At 35.1% G+C, this 22245-nt stretch overlaps 2 protein-coding genes across 2 annotated transcripts; one reads left to right on the top strand and one right to left on the bottom strand.

Moving 5' to 3' along the window:
* Positions 1-8303: 8303 nt before the first annotated feature.
* On the top strand, positions 8304-13109 carry LOC132699749 (GMP synthase [glutamine-hydrolyzing]). Its single transcript, XM_060666624.1, has 12 exons — positions 8304-8336; positions 8875-8991; positions 9043-9229; positions 9294-9411; positions 9619-9910; positions 10185-10416; positions 10472-10655; positions 10704-10848; positions 10903-11132; positions 11841-12147; positions 12208-12396; positions 12455-13109. Exons 1-12 carry the CDS (start codon positions 8319-8321, stop codon positions 12554-12556), a joined length of 2121 nt encoding a protein of 706 aa, XP_060522607.1. The 5' UTR covers positions 8304-8318; the 3' UTR covers positions 12557-13109.
* Positions 13110-14518: 1409 nt separating this feature from the next.
* On the bottom strand, positions 14519-21098 carry LOC132699693 (odorant receptor 22c-like). Its single transcript, XM_060666541.1, has 8 exons — positions 21026-21098; positions 20724-20962; positions 19221-19555; positions 18959-19165; positions 15325-15424; positions 15166-15267; positions 14965-15120; positions 14519-14614 (listed from the first exon to the last, which is right to left on the bottom strand). The coding sequence occupies exons 1-8, from the start codon at positions 21096-21098 to the stop codon at positions 14567-14569; spliced, it is 1260 nt and encodes a 419-aa protein (XP_060522524.1). The 3' UTR covers positions 14519-14566.
* Positions 21099-22245: the final 1147 nt, after the last annotated feature.

The raw sequence follows: 22245 nt of genomic DNA, 5'->3' as shown, positions 1-22245 counted from the left end.
AATAAATAATGACTATTCCATTGATACGAAGAATGGCCACAATATTTTTGTCAATTAACATGTATCTGGTTTTTTAGAAAAAATGTCCACGAATGATAAGAACGAGATCCTATGAGACTATTTACATATCTATTGGATTCCTCCTGCAAAAATTCAAAATTCAAAAATAACTGCAAATTTTGAAGCTTACAGTCTGTTCCATTATTTCAATCCAACCATAATAGCACGTAGTAAGATCTAGCTAAAATATTATTTGGTTAATTAATTAGAGATGAAAGAATGCATGATGTTAAAAAGACTTTAAATCTGTATTCCGCGAGAAAATTTGACGCTTAATCATCCAGTTAAATAGAATAGATATTTTAATTTGACATATATACAGGATGTTCCGTTCATGTTGTTCTGATGTTGAATTTCTTTGTGCATATCTGCAAATTAAGGTCAATACCAGCTTTCTTATGTCTCATTTTATTGTCCTATATCTAAGTCTAACCGTTTTCGACAATTCTTGAATTTTATTTCCAAAATAGAACTAGGAACCAAATTCATTTTCTAAATCCAGTTCCTGGTGTAATAAACTTGAACTTGAAAATTTGAACGTACAACTTCTGTCGCTGAAGTTGACGGTTATGTGGCAAGTTTTTGGACTTTATTTATTTATTTTTAAATCTATAATGTAAATGTAATAGTTACACTTGTTAGGCAATAATTTATGTTTATTTCAAAGGACATTTCAAGCTCTATTCGTCTTCGTATGTTGCCTCAAATAACGTTGAATTCTTTCAAAAATTATGAATTTTATGAATTCAGAGGGAATCCATCCAAAATTATAGAATTAAGGCTCCCTTATAGGAAAATGTGTTAATGCTACTAGGGACTGTAAACGTAATTTTTGACATAAACTTCAAGATTTGTCGAAAACGGTTAAACTTAGGACATATATCTAAAATTTGCAACAATTTAATAAATTTTAAAATACAAAAGCGGAAAGAAAAAATAAAAATCTAGATGAAACTTGAACTTTTCTCTTTAACTTTTGGTCTGTTTTTCGTGGTTTCCAAGTTAACAGGGTAGGGAACCTTATTTCGGACACCCTGTACAGAACCGATTCTAATTTACCAAAAAAAACCTTTCGATTTAAATTTTGCACTATGTTAAGCAGTTCTCTAATATTAATATCGAAGCGCATGGGGTCTACGCAGTTCAAATAGTGTGTAGAAATGTTTCCAATGTTTAAATCAAAACAAACCCAGAATATCGAGACGCCCTCGTGCGTTCAAACCAGCGCAGCGCGTCGTCTCCTCCTCAGTCGCCGTCGATATCGATTGGTGTTTTACCCTATTCGCTGACGCGGGAACCAGTGCTCGTGTCCTCGCCCCAGCGCTGCTCGCTCGCTCGATCTAGTTGACGTTAGGGGATTTCATGACCTACTATTATTATTTTACAGCGGGGAGTCGCCCTCGTAAACCGTTGCGTTTCACGGAAACGGGGGGTTCACAATTCTCCGGGAAAGTACACGAGCGGGTTCACACGCGGCGAACACTTCTGCCGTATGCGTTAAAAATAAAGGAGTTTTATGGGTCACGGAGTTTGCCACATTTATGCGCCGTGTTGCGTCGACCATCTTATCAAACGATTGCGTGTTTATTGCGTGTATTTGTCGATAAGAATCGATAAATTTTTCCAAAGAAGCTTGAGTATCCCACTGTAAAAAATATGCCCTCCTCGCTATACCAGATGAAACATATTTTTTTAATAATAAAATTCATTAATAAATAAGCACTCACCTGACTGCCAGTTTATATCCTGTCAATGCTATTTTTATTAATAATTAAAACTTTTTTATTTCTCAACTGTTCTTCTTGTACCATAATAAAATCTAATAATAAAAATCTATAGTAAATAACATGTAGAATAAGTCCCCCCCCCCTGATTACCAGCATTTTTCCTGTCAATAATACGTGGCAACCAGGCGTAAAACAGGTAAATTAATTTAATGACACCCTCATTCTTATATCCAAAAAACTCCATATGCAATTGTAGCTTTATTTATTGCTAATACAATGCTAGATGATTGACAGTTAAAATCTTGTCAATTTTATTTGAAAATATAGAGCAACAGTGAACCCTTTATATTTTATAATGTAAGGCAGAGAAGGATGCATTATAGCAGCTGCGCAGTCACCTCTGTCAGAAAAGAGAAAGTGTTTTGTTCCCTGTGTAATAGAAAAAGATAAGTATATTCTCCCACCGAAAGTCTATTTTGTAGTAAATAATAAGGTTATCATAATCATAAATGACATATTAAATATATTTAGTAAATACTGTAGGGAGTATTTTTTGAGCTGTTTTTAATTTTATTCACCGTCAGTTTGACAGTATTATTTGTAAAGTAATAAAAAAAATCCAAATTGAGTGTAGTTTTTTTTATTTTTTTTCAAACACTTCATTAAAATTGCAATTTCTTTTCTTTGTCTTATAATAAGATTTAAATAAAATCAACTCACCTTTTTATTATGGTTTTATGGTTTACATATGACATAAATTAGATTGGCGTAATGAATAATTGAAGGAAATATAAAATTTTATTAAAATCAAACATAACATTATATAACAAACGATAAAAAACAGTATAAATAAGAAATCAATTAAACACTATAAAAATATTTTTTATTTATGAGTTAATTATTACTAAACACAGAATTATTCACTATCTGATTCATCAGGCGTTGCAATATCGTCAGATACGGATGTATTAATAATTTTGTTATGGATTGCCAATCAGTCGGGGTCTTATTTGTTAATAAATTTTATTATTAAAAAAATATTATAATAAAATATATAAATTTTCATTCTATGTCTCGTCTAAATAAAATATTTAAAACCTATTCGTTTTTTGCTTTCCATAATATTTTTGCTCATGGATGGAAAGTCATACTTTTCTTGAATTAAAATGTGTAGGTACTTCTTTATTAAAAGGTATGTGAAAGGTACAGGGCAAAAACACCGTCATCGCATTTTTACGTAAATAAAGTAAACAAGCCATTCGATAGATTCGAACGTGCAGAATTCGATTTTCTTGTTGTTTTACGAGAAAAACAATTGCAATAAAAGCTTAGATGGAATATTTGCCGCACCAGTGTGTTTAAAAGCATTAATTCATGGTATCTCAGAAGAAAAAGTGAGATATATCAGAAATTCTCTTGTTTCTGTTGGAAAAGCACCTACAGATATGCGACGCAAACATTCAAATAGGCGCCAAGTTATCAGAAGAAGCGCTGACGAAAACGGATATATTTTGCAAGTCGCCGAAAGGAAGAAAATCCCACTACTCGCTTAAGGATTATCAAAAACCCACAGAACAAAGTGCCATATCAGTATTTCCTTGATTTTTTCAATAAAAGCTTCAATACTTCTTTTGGATACCCCCGCAAAGAAAGTTGTAGTCTCTGTGGCTCTTTAAAGGCAGAAATTTACGCCCTTACGAAAAAAATGGAATCACGGACTAAAAATGATTATTGTGTGTTGTGAAGCAAAAGTCATATACTGCAACTCCCGACGTTTCTAGAGAGGTGCGCGTGTGAAACCTGTTTCTTTTGAGGTCATCGGCTGCGGTAAAGACTTTAAAATACCCGATCTAGTTGTCGAAAACTGGATTGACTATTTATAGTCAATTTATCCAGCAATTCCCACCAGACCGATTCGAATGCTTCAAATCTCCGTGGCAAATAGGCAATTAATTTACCACAAATCGACATACTTTGGGACCCACTATTCTCCAAATGAAAAATTGCAACCGAAAAGGGCTAATAAAAAAACATCTCAAAATTCCAAATTTTTGGAAAGCCCAGTAAAGGTGTTTTATCAAAACCTAACCCCCACTGACTTTCTTGTCGAAGCGATTCCTATTTCTGCGACCCACCTATTGACGGAGTTTAGAAGAATTTAGTTAGTCGTTTTATTTGGATTGTTTCTATAAATATCGGACTGGTTGCGTTGAGACATATATTTTGTTGTACCTATCTGTTTAAATAAAAAATATATATTATTCGCTTGATTTTAACTGGTAAACCTTAAAATCGATTGTTCTAAAAATCATTGTAAAGTACACGTAACTAGTCGCTATTTCATCAGGGACGACTTTTAAGGTGTTTTGAAAATATAAGGATTGAAAATTATATTAGGTTTATTTAAGTATAACAAAATCACATTAGTACAAATATAAAATACGATGACACTAAATATACCTATATTAATTGTCAATAATAACCAAAATAAGTACGTTTTTATTCGAAATTACACTCTGTTTCACTCTCAGAGTCGTTATAAAGATTAACTACATGAATAAATAAATTATTGGTTATTGGTGGTAAATATTTTTTAGGAGACGGTCTCTCAAAAGACAAGACGATATACTTTGAGACACACTTTACCTTATGTCCTAATCCTGTTTCCAAAGAACTGTTCGACCTGGAGAGATTTGGCAATGCTAGATTTTTCTTCATTTAGGAGCCGGTAAATTGTTGATTTTGCACCACCAAGCATCTCTACAGTGCATGTCACATTATAATCAACACACGAGATGTGTTTTTGCTTTTAACCCCATCATAACAATTAAGAATCTTTTTTCTTTCAAGATAATGCACGTCTACGGTGGCACCCGTTTTCCATGATTTATTGCTTGCTGTCTTTAAAAAGTAGACTATTCTTTGCACCCGGAGAAACGATGCAATTATAGTGTCATTTAGACGAGAAAGTTTTTGAATATTTTTTAACATAACTAAGTACCTATATAATTAGTAAATTATCAAATTTCGCAAAGGCAGAGAGTTTAACTGGTTGAACGTCGCATTAAAAAAAGTCTTCTATGTAATTGGCGGCCAGGGCAGTGCGTCATTTTCACGAAGAAATTCTAAACAGCATTAATGATTTATGTCAATTGTAAAAGAAAGGAAATCTAAAACCATTCATAAGAGGTGACAAATATTGAAAGAAGTGAGACAAAAATGCGTTTACTTATGTTTTTATTCAGAAAAAACCGCATAGTTGTTCGGTGATCATACTGATAGATAAAGACAAAGAAAACGATGGTCTAACCAAATTCCAAATTCGTACAAAATTTGAACTTGTTTATAGTTGTTCCTGATTTTGCAGGAAAAGTTATGTCGGTTCAAGACAAACACTACAACTGTTATATTAGATTTGAAAGTGTGTAGGATTTTCTTTCTTTTGACACCATATATAATCAAAACAATATTTTGCGATTAGAAGGAAATTGCTAACTTAAATACATAATTTATTACTTTTTTCCACGTACATATTAAGAAAAGTTATTTAGAATTTTGGGAAATCCTTTAGGAAAATTTTCTTTTTGTTTGTTTTTCGTCAGAATATTTTTGGCTTGACTTGTTTTTTGAGATCTGAAAAATGCTATAATCAGATTTCGAGTAGCCCCTGCAGTTATTGAACAAAGAGGGAAAATTGAAAAATTACCGACTTAAAATATGTTCCCGTAACTTCTTTAATGTGAAAGAGGTTTTGATTATATACAAACATTATCATTGCAACTTAATAAAACTTAATAAAATGAAAACAGAATAAACTGCTGAATGCTCGAAGCTAGTAACCAGAAATTGTCAACCATTTTCACATACTTACTCTACATTTATAGACGTTTTATAGACACAATGCGCATTTCTTTAAAACCATTTTATAAAAATGTGGAACGGCCTACTAAGCGGCCCTGTTAAAACCGTTAAACCGTTCTAAAGGGCCAAGATGCAATCCACAAAATGACGTCAGTAGCTAACCACCAAATGACGAAAATGACGTTACATATGACGTCAGTGGGACGTGAATTTGACCTACTAATGCCTCAGACGAATAATGTCAGTGATGTCCTTTTTACGCCAATTAGTGTCGTCCGTGCTTGTCATTTAAGTTGCATCTTTTTTACGTCAATTTTTCAATAAATATAACGATTTTTAAATTGGTTTTTCTTTTTGGAGTGGGGGAAGTCGAAAGTAAATCACACAGAAACTGCGGCTTTAATTACATAGAACGCCTTTTGCGGTTGCAGAACCTTATAGCTAATGAATAAAGATGCGCCTTTTCTTTAAAGTATTATATATAATGAAAGTGTAATAATTGTAATATACAGGGTGTTGTTGGCATAATAAAGTTACGGTCCTCCGAAACGGCGTCAAAAATATAGGGTATTAAACACAGGGCATTTTTGAAAAAAAAACCATAAATCGGAAAACACTTAGTATAGACCATAACAACTCTACATTGGGTGAGAGTATAAAAGGGTGTTCCATTAAAAAATTATGTTTGATTTCCCACATATTTATCAATCAAAATTATTTGAAATTTTTTCTTTTGTTATTTATACCTTTTGTATTTAACATTTTTCTCTAAAACAAATAATAAACGAGATATATTAATGACACACTATTTTGACGATATTCGGAGGTCATTTTTGTGAAATTAATAAGACATCTTTTTTTGGCGTCAGTTTGACGTATTTTTCGGACCACCGACGAATAGCGACCACTTATGACTCGAAAATGAAGTTATTTTGACGAGCCTCTGCTACTTGGATTAGTTTAATCATAAAACAAATTAAGAGTTAGCGCTAACATGGTTTACTCATAACAGAATTTTTTTTTAATGAAAGGACTTTACGAACAAGCAATTAAAGGTAATAATATCGATATTGACATATGGAATGGAATAATTTTTATAATAGTATTTTACTATTAAATTAAACTAATTTTAATTTTTATAATATGTAATATATATTTCACATTATTATACAGAAAAACGATTTTGCTTAACTCGCCTCAACAATTTTTTAATGCTAAAAGAGATAATTCCGACTTGCCTAAATTAAGTTTGTAAATGGTTGGCATTTATTTTCGAAGGTTTTTTGAAGAATTTTTATTAAATTTAAATTAAAATTTTATCAATTAAATTAGTAAATTTAAGAAAAAATCTAGTCAATGCCTTTTTGAAAATGTAACTCCTAAAAAACATAATACAAAAATATTTTTGTTCTAACCCGATAATATAAATGATACAACAATAATAAAATTACACAATAATTAATGAATTCCAGGTATATCTCGATATTATTGTATAAATATTAGATATTTTTTTAATATGAAATATTTCACCAGATAAACAATAACATGGAAAATCAAGGTTTAGAAAAGTTTTGTTTAGTTGCTATTACAAAAAGGTTTTTGTTTTGTTTTGGAGAAATTATTTAAAATAGTGAAGAATCCCGAGTTTATTCCAGCACAGAATTGTGGATTTATTTAATACCAAGTTAATATGCGGTAACGATTATTATGAACATTATCTATCGGTGGTAACTGCATGATGGGCGAAGTACGTACCTGACTGACATGAAATTTCAAAATAAATATTTAGAGATAAAATTTATTAAAAAAATTTAACCTTCCTTTTTTCGACAAGCGCCATCTATTAACCAATATTCAAACGCAAAGCTTAAAATTAGAACAAATTTCTTTTTCATTGCGAATGACGTTAGAGTGACATTAGACACGATCAACCGGTAAAGTATCTTTTTTGTGTTCAGTGATGTGATTGACACTTTTAGAAATAAAATTCTTTATATTACTGTTAAATAAGTGTTCAAAATATTCAGGTAAGCGGTAGGGCGTATGGAAGCGTCATGGGTGATTTTTTAAACACTAATGTTTTGATATCAATAAGCTACATTTGTGAAATTTGGGAACACGGCGCGGCCATAAGGCTGTAGGTCAGGATTTTCTGTCACAACATTTAATTTTCCTGCTCGTTTAATGCACGTGGATGCAATTGTATGTGGATTTATGCCATGTGCATAACAGTAACCCCTTTAACAAAAGTCGCAATTGTTGTTTTAAGAAGATATTTTTTGCTACGTTATATGGTCAAGAGAGCCGTTTTATTTCTGCAAAATTATGTCCCAGCAAGGAATTTCCAAGTTGACTAGTTAGTGAAAGTATGTAAATAAACTAATGAGATTAGTTGAATAAAAAGATATGAACATAAATGCTTCATCAAGATCGGGAGTCCTAACCTAACCTCACTTATCAGTTTTGAGAAAAGCCTATCTTTAGAACATCACCAATTGTCAAAGTATGTTGAATTCACAAATACTCACGTACACATGTAATTCACTGGGAAAATGATTTTGCAGGTTCACCTTCAGTTATATTAATAGAATACACCTCAGAGAACTTTATTTCTATACTTTAAGTTGAGTGGTATAATAATCAAATTTATGGAGGTATTATGGCCTAGGAATGAGTTTATTTTCATTGGTAACTTGTGGTGTGGATTTACCTACCTTTTGCATGGTGTACATTAAAAAATGGATTTATTTGCTTAAAATTTAAATAGTTCAAAGCCTAACCTTAAAGGTATGAAATGTACTTATTGGTTGTTCCCTTGTACCTATATATTTTCCTTGTTGATGGCAGAAATATTTTGTAATTATTAAGATAATGATGTCTTGGCTTCGCCTACAAACAAGTTTGATAATTCAAAATGTTGAAACATCCATATGCGTCAACAAATTATATTGTTTTGTCACAAATTTGCAACTGATAAAATTTTAATAACAATCTTGATTGTGAAATCTTTGTGGCAAGTGGTCGATACTTTTCTTAACTGATATGTTTGTGGGGGGTCATTAATAGATAAGTGATTGTACTTCTTGATCACTTGCTTTAAATGATTTATGGTTTTGAAAAAATAATTGAATTTTGATGCATATTTGGTAATTTGCCTTCGCAATCAACTTATAGGGGTCAACATTTCTCTGTATATTATAAACCTGTCTATTTTTCTGATATCCAGTGTTGTTGGAGCAGAGCAATGCACAATATTAATCCAGACGGACAGTACATGAATGCAAATGGGGCTCCGAACCCCGAGAAAGTGTGTATATTGGATGCCGGAGCTCAGTATGGGAAGGTAAATAAATGTTACTCTTTCAACAGCATATTTAGCAAAATTTTGTTTTAGGTGATTGATAGAAAAATAAGAGAATTATCAGTAGAATCTCATATTTTGCCACTTGATACTCCGGCATTTAATATCAAAGAAGCAGGCTATAAAGCTATTATTATCTCAGGAGGTCCCAGTTCTGTGTATGCGGAAGATGCACCCAGATATGATGCTGATATCTTTAGGATAGGGGTGCCAGTTTTAGGTTGGTACTTTCAATAGCCAAACAGGAATAACTTTTTCTGGCATTGTGATTTAAATACTTTTAGGAATATGTTATGGGATGCAAATGTTGAATAAAGAGTTTGGAGGCACAGTTCAACGGAAAGAAAGCAGGGAGGATGGTCAATTCACAATAGAAATCGACACAAAATGTCTCCTATTTAAGTAAGTTTAATGTTTGAATTTTGTTTAGATTATGGAGAATTAAGAAAGCAATTTGTGACTCTTTTGTAACAAATTGTTGATACACTTCTCCTAGAGCAGTATCTATAGAACAACTTTGTTCTCTTAAGTCTAAAGACAAAGCTACACTATGGATTACAATTTTTTATTTTTAGCTTGCCACTTATTTTATAAACTTTCTTCTTTTAGAGGCCTGGATAAAAAGCAGGAAGTTCTTTTAACTCATGGAGATTCAATTGAAAAAATAGCAGACAATTTTCGATCGATAGCACAGTCCCAGGCTTTCTGTGCCGGTATTTATAATGAAAAGATGCATTTGTATGGTGTTCAGTTTCACCCTGAAGTAGACTTAACTCCAAATGGCAAAACAATTTTCAGAAACTTTTTGTTTGACATTTGTGGTTTGACAGGAAATTTTACAATAGCTGGTAGGGAGTTGGAATGCATTAAATACATCAAGGAGACTGTTGGGAACAATAAAGTGAGTCCAAGACAGTTTTTTTTCTGGTTAATTTTTTTTTATGGAAAAGTAGGAAAGCACATTCTTTTCATAATCTAAGAATATTGCTAATACTGTCTTCCTAAAGTAAACATTCATGAGTGTGTCACTTTAATTTGGTAAGGGTTAACAATTTTAAAGTATTGTCGTGAAGTACATTTTCATACTCTTTCCAATATGTTCTAAATAATATCAAAAATTAAAAAATGCAAAAGTTTGAAGGGACAAATTTAATCGTTGCTTTCAATCTATTTAGGTGCTTCTTCTTGTCAGCGGTGGTGTAGATAGTACTGTATGTGCCGCTTTGCTGTATAAAGCTTTAAAGCCCGAGCAGATTATCGCCATTCACATTGATAATGGTTTCATGCGAAAAAATGAGAGCTCCAAGGTGCAGACCTCATTGCAGAAAGTGGGCTTAAGTTTGACGGTCATCAATGCTGCCGCAAAGTTTTCTGAAGGCAGCACGGTAGTGCCAATCGATAAAGACGGTTAGTCATTGAAGTGGTTTTGGTGTTCCTTCAAAGATAATCATATTCTTTGTAGATAAAGTTAATAATGTATTAGTAGGCAATCCAAGAACACAGGTTACCAAAATGTTGTGTCATACGACTAATCCGGAAGAAAAGCGGAAAATTATAGGAGATATTTTTGTTAAAATATCAGATGAAATTATAGCGGATCTGAAACTAAATCCCGAAGAGGTGTTTTTAGGACAAGGAACCTTGCGGTACTTAAAAAGTATTGCAACAACAATTTTTTAACTTTAATTTTTCAGACCTGATCTTATCGAATCTGCATCCTCTTTGGCTTCAGGGAAGGCAGACACTATAAAAACTCATCATAATGATTCGGCACTGATAAGAAAATTAAGAGAGGAGGGCAGAGTGGTAGAGCCTTTAAAAGATTTTCACAAGGACGAAGTAAGTATTTTACATAACGGGCAGCATTAAGATCGATTTGAAATTTGATTGTAGGTAAGGTCAATAGGGAAGGACTTGGGACTGCCTCCCGACCTTGTTATGAGACATCCATTTCCGGGACCGGGTTTGGCCATTAGGGTATTGTGTGCGGATGAGCCTTACATGGAAAGGGATTTTTCTGAGACTCAGGTGCTAGTCAAAATTTTAGTAGAGTTCGAACAGATGTTGCAAAAGAAACACGCATTACTCAACAGGGTGGAGAGCGTGACTACTGATGAAGAGAAGTGAGTTGGTCGTTTCTATTTGTTTGATGAGATTTATTTTGAACTAGCAACCTACCATTGCTTTTTTAATAGGCTGTTGATATTCATCTCCTCAAGCAATATATACAGAACAACTTTGTTTCATCAAGCCTAAGGATGCGGTTACACTGTAGATCACAAGTATTTACTATTTGAAATTTGCTTAAGATTTGATTTATTGATATTGAAGGAATGATAATTAGGGTTTGCATTGTAGGCGTCAATTACTTAACTTATGTTTGAACATTTCTTGAGTTTTATCCTAAATTCACAGAGACCACCCTCTTGGTTAGTTTTGAGTAAGTGATGAACCTTGAGCTTATAAACTATTAAAGTGACAGAAATTAGGATTAATATAACGACCCAAAAATTAACTCTCCTTTTTACAGATCCCTAAAACAATCTCAGCCTGAGTCACTGAACCCAGAATTAAAACACCTTACCTCTGCTCTTCTCTCTAATAATTTCCACATTAAGGATATTAATTGTTCCATCGCAAAATACACACACACCTTTTAATAACAATGACTCTGAAGGCAATCCCACACGTGCCACTGTTGTCCTTCCTTACATTCAAAACATCACGTTCTAAAGAAATATAACGTCAAAACCAGATTTACCACTTAAACGTAAACGTTAGCAAGTTCGAATCAACACAGTGCGCATGTAGTGAAACCGGGAATTTTTTAGGGCGATTCTTCGACGGATATCTTCGAAACAACGTTTAGCTGCCACCCTGCTGCCTATTCGGTCAGTGGGAGTGCAAGGGGATAGGCGCAGCTACTCGTATGTCGTAGGTATATCCACGGAACGAGAGCCCGATTGGTCGGACATAATTTTCTTGGCTCGTCTCATGCCGCGCGTCTGTCGTAACGTCAATCGAGTCTGTTATGTATTTGGGAGCATAGTTAAGGAACCTCTACCGGACGTTACTCCCACTTTTTTGACCAGTAACGTGCTAGCCACACTGAGGCAATGCGACGATGTGGCAAATACGGTATATTGTGATGATCTTTTGCCGGTGTTTGAATTGGTCGATTGTATTTGCGTTGTTTAGGTTCTGCAGAACAGTGGATATGTTAGCTCAGTAAGTCAGATGCCTGTGATCCTAATCCCTCTACATTTCGACCGAGACCAAGCGACGAGAACGCCCTCTTGTCAGCGCTCAGTCGTTCTTAGGCCATTCTGTACACAAGATTTCATGACTGGAAGTCCGGCCATTCCCGGAAAACAACTACCCATGGATGTGAGTTTTCAGCGTCCAACCAATGGCGTCCTTGTCTAATTATCCTTTAAACTTTTAGGTTATATTAAGGATGGTCCAGGAGGTAGAGAAAGTGCCGGGCATATCGAGAGTGCTGTATGATATGACCTCGAAACCGCCAGGAACCACGGAGTGGGAATGATGAAAACCGCAACGCCAGCGACCTCCGACAGCAGTTTTGTTATATAAAATATTAATTGTAATATTATTTGTTAGAACAGAAAGCATGGTTGCACTTACACAGAAGGTTAAAACCGGCCGACCACTCACGCCCATTGGCAATTTATTGTTTTTCTTTTTTCTTCGTTCTAATTGATTGTTAGGTACTTTATACAAGTCATTTCATTTTTTTGTCGATTGGGTAAGTTATAATTTACTTTTTTTTATCGTTTTTGGTTGATACTTTTTCAATTTACTATGATTTTTAAGTGGCGCATCTGGAAGAAGCCTACATAAATCCGACATGTCAGGTTAAGTGCACCTTATCATATGGGCCGAAATTTGTTATGTACATTTTGTTTTGTTGAAAGTATTTTTTTAATCTTCGTCTGTGTATATTGTTTTAATGGTTCGAGTTTCAGTCGATTCATCGAGATTAGTTTTACTCTCTTTCAAGGGAAGAATTTTAATATCGATTCATTGTAATTTATATTTTTGTCATTGATTGCTCCTTGCAAATAAACATTTAAATAAGATTGCCGCTATTTTATCACAGTCCGATATTTTCCTTTTCTGCTGTTTTATTTGATGATATTAATACAAAACATATTTGTTATAATGTAGAGCCGTTCGTAGGAACACTTACACGTGCGCCTCTAGCGGTAACACGTCTAAAAACAACGTTTCCAGTAGTTTTAACTCTATCTGCCTCTATTATGCTTGCTCCTTTTCGAAATTTGAACGGCTATATTATGTAATTCTGTATTATGAAACTGAAGAATACCTTAAAGGGACCAAGTTAAAAAGATCAAATCAGACTAAGTCGTAATTTTTGAGCTACTGGGTGCCAAATTTAAAAAGAAAACTTATTATAATTTCCTGTCAATTTATACATTTTTTCGAAATTGAACTGTAAACGAACATCTTTGAAGAGAAAAATGTCACCCCACTGCTTTTCTTTCATTTTTGGAGCAAATTGGATCCTTTAGCGGGTACAGATGCACGGTTTTCTAGTAAAAAAAAAACAAACAAAATGTGTTTTCTTAATAAACTCATCAAACCCGCTTTTCATGCGACAAAGCATTTTTTGGACAAAAATTAATTTTCTACCTTTGGCGGTGAGGTCCAAGTAAGCAGGCGTGCCACTGAGCATCTATGAAGAAAAAATATGTATTTTTGTTATTAGATCGCCACTGTATTGATTAAATCGAGAACTTTTTGTGAAAAATAAAATATCTATCTAAAACAAAATATCTAGTTTTTAGTTACCAACTAGTGTCCTTCAGAAAAAAAAAATAGAAAACTTTTCTTTTTACTTTTACCGTTTTAATGAAATAACGTAACATCCTAACAAGATAAATAATAAATAATTCTTATTTAAAAAAAAGGGTTTCTACTCTTAATAATTTTTAACCAAATGGTTAATAAATTAATAACAAACTTTTTGAAAACAAAAGTAGAACATACAGGATACAGGCTTCAGCTCTTTTCCTCATATTACCGCGCATTCTTTGAAGTAAATCTCTCCTGTGTTTGTTATTAAATCGCAGGAGCTCTTGTGCGATCCTTCAGCTCTACTACAGATAGACAATTGCTTTTAAAGAATTAATAATGATAAGAATTCTCTGCATGATGTCATATTTGGCATACGTGTGAAGTGGTACTAGAGATATTAAAAAATATATTTTTAAGAACCATCCTGTAACTCAAAAGTTAAGACGTGTAGGACATATGTTCATATAAAGTTTTCTTTTTAAAATTGACCGAAAAATCGCCCCCTCTAGCGGTATAACTTCTAATTTACGTAAGAGTTGCTCCTTTGCGTAATTTAAACTGCTAGATTACGTAACTATCCACTAAGAAACAGAAAGACACCCAAGGGACAAAATCAAAAAGACGTACCATAACTAAGTGTAAAATATAATGCTGACATTACGAAGTATGTAAGTACATATCAGCGTCGGTCGTAGTGAAAAACGTTTCGCAATTCTTCCTAATGTCTCAATATCAGACATATGTATGAATATAGTGCTCGAAATATCTGAAACATATTTTTTTCAATTTCTTAAATATAGTGAAATTGAATAGTTTACAAAATTTGTCAGGTTCTTGAAAAGTGGTCGAACGGATCTGATTGAATTAGAATAAATTTTTTACCAATACTTTTGAAATCACTTTAAGTTTTATAAGATCCTTAAAAGATTGTAAGCAATTTATTATTTAATAAAATATTTTGGTTATTAATATATTTTTTGAGATTTTAAAAAACTATTGCATAATGTGCGAAAAGGACAAGTCGGTAAATTCAATGTGCTTGTAGGTATGTAAAAAACTTTGTCACTTTTAAATTTCGAGGAACCTACGCAGATCTTAATTTCACGTTCTGCATACCTGAAAGACTGCATCCATCTTTACGTGTCCCATCGGTCCGATGGTTAAAACCAGCGGTTTCTGAGCTCTGATAATGACCATCTGTAGCATTTTGGTGACATTTCCCGGATAATTGTAGAAGTCACCGGCGAAAACACTGACCGCGATTTTCTCGCTCTGAAAAATTCGTCGAAGCAAAAGCAAAACTTTGCAATCCCTTACCTGGACCGTTATTTCGTGGGCGTTCCAATAAAGAAATAATAACTGCGTGTTTAGTGTCAAGAAATATGAAAAAGCGGCAAACCTTTCGGTTATCTTCGAACTCTAAAAACCAGTTCATTTCATTTTCAATTTTTGTAAGCATAGTTTTGTTTGGCTTACGCCTAGCACTTGGATTAGTACCAGAGATAATTGAAAAGAGGAAATAATAAAATCCATCATGGTGAATAACTTCATGCAATCGTTCATTTCCCAAACGAATCTACAATGGACATTGGTATAAAAATCTGTATTTATTTAATATTTACAGAGTGTCCTTATTTTTTTCATTAAAAACTATTTTTAATTCTCATCTAATAATTAAAATAACAGAAATATCCAAATTGATTGACGTCGGAGGAGGGTATGGGCTCGGGACGGCTGTCGGTGTGCGTGTTTGCGGAATCGAACGGGCCTTCAATAATACGACCCTGTACTCGATCTGCAGCGCGGTGAAGCCTACTGGAGTGAGGACAGTCATTGTAAAATGGATCCGCTCCAAGCTAACCGACCGGAGCATTGAGGCAAGATCGGGTTGGGAGCAGGTCTCCATCGGCTCATCACGGGGCTGTCCCCCTTCCTGTGGTGCCTAGTGGTAAACGAGATATTGCATATTCTGACGGAAGAACGCGGGGTCTATACTCAGGCATATGCAGACGACCTTCTGATAATGACACAGGGGACGGACGTGGGAAGGATACAGGGGCTCCTGAACGGGGCATTGGCAAGATTCTCACAATGGTGCAGGGACAGCAAGTTAACTGTCAATCCTGGCAAGGTGGAGATGGTCATCTTAAGTATTTGGGTGTATGGTTGGACTCCAAGTTGACCTTCCAGGAACACATAAGATGAAGGACCAAGTCGGCCTTTGAAGCTCTGTGGGCGTGCCGGAGAGCGGTAGAGGGCACTTGGAGCCTGGGGCCAAAGACCATGCATTGGATTTACAGTATCATGGTGGTCCCTATGCTCACGCATGGGGCAGAGGCATGGTGACCGGGGACCAAAAGAGCAGGAGCAAGGTTAGTTCTTTATATACTGCAGAGATTGGCATGCCTCTGCATAACGGGCGCCATGAGGACGGCAGTCACGAGGGTCTGCCCTCTCTGGCGGATCGGGTGCGGATGGAGGCCGCCAGGAGGGCTGTAAGGCTAGCGAGCTGCGGGCTCTGGAGAGAGGGAACCTTCAAACAGGGCCCGTACGACATTTTAAAGGGCTGGCCCGAGGATCGCGGTGTCATGCGCATGCCCAGTGACGGCATGAACCCTGAGATGACCTTCTTTGACAAATGGACCTTCAAGGGAAGAGTGGAGAGAGGGCAGAGTTGGCTCCTGTGATGGATTTGTCTGGTCCAGAATGGGAGATTTGGCCGGAGCTGGAGCGTACTGCGAGACAACGGGATCGAGCTTGTCGGTCCCTCTGGGTCAGTACTGCACCGTGTTTCAGGCGAAAATTTTCGCTATATTGATGGCGGCCAGAGAGGTTCTTCGGTTCAACCACTTAAGCAGGATAACAGGGCTACACTTATGGCGCTAAAGTCAGTGCCCACGCGCTCCTTGTTGATAAAGGAGTGCAAAGGGATAATGGTACGGGTCACACCGGGATCAGGGAATGAGGCAGCGGACGCCTAAGCGAGGGAGGTCTCCTCGCACAGGCATATGGGACCAGAGCCCTGCTTCGGGATCGACCCGTGCGTGAGGCGGGGAGCTCTCGAAGCCTGGGTAAGAGAACGGGCCGTGGTGGGCCGGATGGTGGCTCCGGGAACGAGGCAGGCAAGGCCTATGATGGATGGGCCCGCCCTCCCCCGCCCTCCCCCAGGGAGCTGCTTGGACTGAGCAGTAGGGAGTGTAGAGTATTAACAGGTGCCTACAGAGGACATTGCAGGGTTAGGAGGCATCTTGGCTTGCTAAGCATTGGAGACGACCCGAAGTGCAGCTGGTGCATGGAAAGGGAGGAGACCCCGTATCATCTGCTCACCGAGTGCCCTGCTTTGACATGGGCAAGATTCGATTCAAGGAGTTGCTGACCTTCTATAGGAGGAGCTGCATTCTGGCCTCCCTCTAATGCGGTCTGCATAGTGTTTCCTTTGCAAGACCAAGTTTGGATTGGATAAGCGGGTATTTGACAGTGAAATTCACTAGCTAATTTATGTTTTAATTTTGTTTACTTATATCTTTCGAATGCTAAGATTTCTGTTATTTTAAGATGATACTAAAAAATAGATATCCCTTAAAAAGTCTTTGTTACCATTATTTTTGAAATTTGTGTAATTAAAATTTGTAAGATCGTTGTATAATCGTTATTTACAACGTTTACAATATTTATTTTTTTAAAACATTAAAAGCTTTTGTCATTGGTCGGGTGAATTTTAGTTATTCCTGAACACGAATCTGTTGTCATTTTCAATTTGATAAAATCTCTAAAAGTACTTCCCCATTTTCCGCTTCAAAAAACTGTGTCACTTAGCCATGATTTTAGTCGATGCTATTCGAAAATTATCAAAATTGAGTCATAAATAAACATTCTATGCGAGTAATGTTTAAGTGAACTTCATTGAAATTAGTATAGTTAGAATAAAAATTCGTTAAAGAAATCTCTAATAGCCCTTCTCGATATTTGACCTCAGTCCCAGTTCCCTATGACTTTAGGTCGATGTAAAAAGAAACATAAGGTTTTAGTGCGTTTTTGACAGATCTATCTAACAAAAAAAATCGAAATCAAACCGTAATGAAAGACTTTATCACGATGTACAGCCTTAAGCGGGGCCTAAACGATATTATTATAGAAATTGGTATAGTTGGGTTCTAAGTACCCCTAAATAAGAATTCGTGCCAATTTTTTTTTTAATCCCTAAGGGTATTTCTGAAGTTGAAGCAATAAGCAAAACAAAGTTTTAGAGCATTTTTCATCCAACAAAAAAATATATCAAAATCGATCCGTAAACAAAGATTTCACAAGGGTGTACAGTTCCTAAGTGGGACACACTGTATGTAGCAGGTACACTAAATAGGGTAGTTTATTATTTAAACTCTACCACCCCTTCGTTGGTGCCTCTGTGGTTAAATAAAAGTGATTTCCTGAACATCCTTGGATATCAATTCAAGTTTTTTAAACTAGTATTAATAGGAGTTAAATTTATAATTTCATTTGAAGGCCATTGTATACAGGGCGCGCAACTAACAAAACTAAAATGCAAACATGGTCCGCACAAAATTAAAAGTATAGAGACACTTGTTGAGTAGGGGACTTGATTAATTATTGGCAGCTATTTTATATGATTTAAGATAATTTTTAGAATAAATTATAAATTTTTGCTAGGGGATATAAATGCTGGAGTTTTTTTTTAACAAATTCAACTAGAGATAGAGAGTATAGAAAAGGAATTCCAAAAAAAATTGAAATGAGGCCCTCGACTTCAGTTAGAACACATTTTCTATAACGAAACAGAAGTTAAAAAGAGATGCCATAAATAACTGTAGAACATACAAAGTTTATCGAAACTAATGCGTGAAAGCATTTTTTTTTGATAAAAATTAAATTTCTACTTTTACTAGTGACTTCTTGACTTATTTATTATTATTTTTTCTTTATATTTTAATAGCCGGCAACTAAAAAGTATGTTGATATTAATTTTTCTTCTTAAGTTCTATCTTAAGTATCAGTCCCAGAGTACGAATTAATTTTCTTTACACTGAGAAAAAATGTCTTCCAAAATATAAACACGGTCTTCAAAAACACCTTGTACTAAACGAATTCTTGCCTGATGACATGTTGATGTTCTCTGATTAGTGCTTTCAGGACGATGTTCCGATTTTCTTCGTCACTAAAATTATGTGTCTTGGAATATTCGTCGCAATAGGCGGTAAAGTTGGCGAATAAATGTCTAAGTATCTTGAGCTGGGCAGTGACAAAAGTCAACATGGTAATGTAAAATGCGCCGCAATGGACAATATATGAATAACCGTAGCTAAAATTGATCAAAATGTAGTTCTCTTTGTGCAAAAGTTAAAAAAAACTCTTACAATCCTGCCACGAACTGAAGAAAGTAAGATGTCCAGTAATGCAGATTGGGATTGAAAGGAAACCAGCTAGAAAAAATCAGACGTCGTGGTTGAACCCCCGTGGAATTATCGAAAGGAAGGGGTAGTAACGCGTCTTCTACCAGAGGACTCGCGTAATATAAGGAGATTCCCGTAGTACCTATCGCAACGTAGATTCTCACCAGTCTTCTAGTGAAGGCTACGTTTTTCGTAAAGATGCCTTTGATGGTGTCGCTACTGCAGGTCAGGATTTGTCGTTCTTTCATTTCTGTCTGGTGGATCAGTGCGCGAAATCTTAACGACCTGAAGATCACGACCTTAAATGTGCGAATAAATCAAAATTTTTTTGAAATAAAACTAACTACAGCTGCAGTAAAATAATCGTTTTCCCAATTCGCAGCGGAGATAAAATAGGATATAATTCAATATGTAGTTTTTGCTAAGTATTTTGATAAAGGCATAAAAGCTTTTATCTTTTTAACAGGAGATAATCTATGAGTATCCTCAAAAATGCATCACCCAGTAACTTTCAAAGTTGTGAAAATATCCAAATATGAGTTTAAAAACAGTAATTCAATTGATAACACATTTTTTACAGACATCGTCTTTTTCAGTGCTTTGAATAATGGCGCAATCAGATCTTTGCTAATTATATAGAGGTAGAATAGGATCTTGCACTTTTCGAACGATTATTTATGTAGTTAGAAAAATCTTTAAAGTTGAAAGTGTTAGTCTGTGTAGTGAAAAATATGGATATTTTAACTTGCAATATATCATCAAAACTAACTTTGTCATAAATATAAATATATTTTTTTACACCCGTCTGTAAAATACCTAATTACCCACTGATCAAGCGTGCGGGAAGCGTCACTTTACCACTTTAGTTTCGTTTTCCACGGATTCGAGCCACTTCGGACATTTCCGGGAGCAATCGAATGTTTTCGGAGATATTTCCCACGCTTTGAATTTTGACGTTTGTCAATTCTGACGGTCATGTCAGTGAATGTATTCGTGTTTTGCGAAAATTTACCCAAAAACTAACTGCCGTAGAAAAAGTATAAGTATGCAACACGTCCGGTAAACTTTTTAACTCACTCGTTTATTAAAAACTCGTGAGTCAAATGCGTTTTACCGCACTTGTTACATAATATACTATTAAAATTGTGCCGTAAACGGCATTTGACTCGTATCCGTTTGGAATAATCAATCGATGATTTCTTATTTTGAAACTTTCGGCACTTTCTCCGTGGGTTAACACATTTTTCCTAAGTATCAGTACATCAGAAGGACACCCAAAATAATGCAGCTTAGCTATTATGTAACGTGTCAAAGGTTTTTACTGAAGATATAATTTACGGTGTCAAAGGTCTTTCGTCGATCTCAACCATATGGAGAGATGAACGTCATATATGTCTCTAGCCTGTAAAATTTGCGTAGCCCGCAACATATAATCGTTTCTTTGTCATGAAGTTTGTCAACACTTACCCTGTAGATGTTTAATATGTAAATAATAGCTACCGCGGCATTACCAGCCGCGTTAATCATGTCTTGATTCCAGGTAGCGAATACCTGTATCATCAGGGTCATATTGTAGAGAATGTAATACAAAAAGCTCGTATAAAAATACAAGTTGTAAATAATAATAAATCGAAAATTCGCAGGCCAGATTCCGATTATTAGCATCGTACGTTTAACGAAACTCATGTGCACGAGATCAGGGTTGTCTGAAAATGATGCATGTCGCATAAATATGCAAAAGTAATATATTGAATTCTATTGACTCTTACCAATGTTTCGATTTTGTTTCACAATGCTCTCAAGCGTTTCCGCTGGTTTTAATTTGTTGGCGTTATCCGTCATTATGGTAGTATTGAAAGCATTTACAGAAACTTCCTAATAAACACTTCTATTCGAAGCACAATTATTAACTTTTTTACGCGAAGTTTTTAATTAAAGGGCTTACTGTGCAACTAAAAACGATCTAACGATCTATGAAATATGCATTATGTGAAGCTTCCTTATGTATCGTTTCACAATAAGGAATTCTTAATTACTTTTCAAACTTTTACCCGTATCCATTTTCAGTTATCCAGGATGTTAGATAAACATTTATTTAATTAAATTCAAATAAGTATTGGCAAATATTTTTTAAAATACATTTTACAAGTTGTATCCGTTTATTGTGGAAGGATTTTAACAGTCGTTAGTATTTTTCAAATCAAGAAAGAATTAACAAAGACATCATGTCAAAAAAACTGTGGAAGAAATTAGAAATCCTTCAGTCAAATTCCAAGAAACTAGGACCAGTGCCAAATACAAACCAAAGCCCTACACTTTATAATATTTTAGCATACCACCTTTCCGATACAGAAGTCAGCGTACTGAATAAAGTATTTAACTATGCAATAGCTCCAAAAAGAATACCCGTCGAAGAGATCGTTTCCAACGTCGAAGCAAATCTTTCCACTATAAACGAACAAGATGCGGAGTTAATACGGCAAGATGTCGCCAGAGTTTTAAGACAGTCATAACCACCACAACCAAACTTCAGCAGAGAAGAAATGCATGCACTGAGAAACAAAAACGAAAATATTATAATAACGCCAGAAGATAAAGGAAATACCACTGTCGTCATGAATACATCGGATTATTATGCAAAATTGGAAGATATTTTGAACGACTCAATATACAAAGCTAGTCACCAGAGATTCCACGACGTTTTTGGAAAAAACAATTATGTCCAAAATTCTCGGTTCATCAATAAACGACGATACAAAGAAGAAACTTATTCACGGGAAAAAATTCTACGGGTTCCCAAAGGTACATAAGGACGGGGTTCTCCTGCGTCCAATCGTGAGCGCCTTTAACTCACCAGTATGCAAGCTGGAAAAACATCTAGTGCACTACAGCCCATAGTGAAAAAGACAGATTCCTATGTCAAAAATTCAGAACGTTTCGCCAAATTTCACTCGGCATCTTCAATGTTCGCGCTCCTAAAACACTTCGA

Source organism: Cylas formicarius, unplaced genomic scaffold (genome assembly GCF_029955315.1).
Source record: "Cylas formicarius isolate icCylForm1 unplaced genomic scaffold, icCylForm1.1 PGA_scaffold_3__17_contigs__length_32017465, whole genome shotgun sequence".
In the NCBI taxonomy this organism is placed as follows: domain Eukaryota; kingdom Metazoa; phylum Arthropoda; class Insecta; order Coleoptera; family Brentidae; genus Cylas; species Cylas formicarius.
This window is presented reverse-complemented; position numbering and strand designations above follow the sequence as displayed.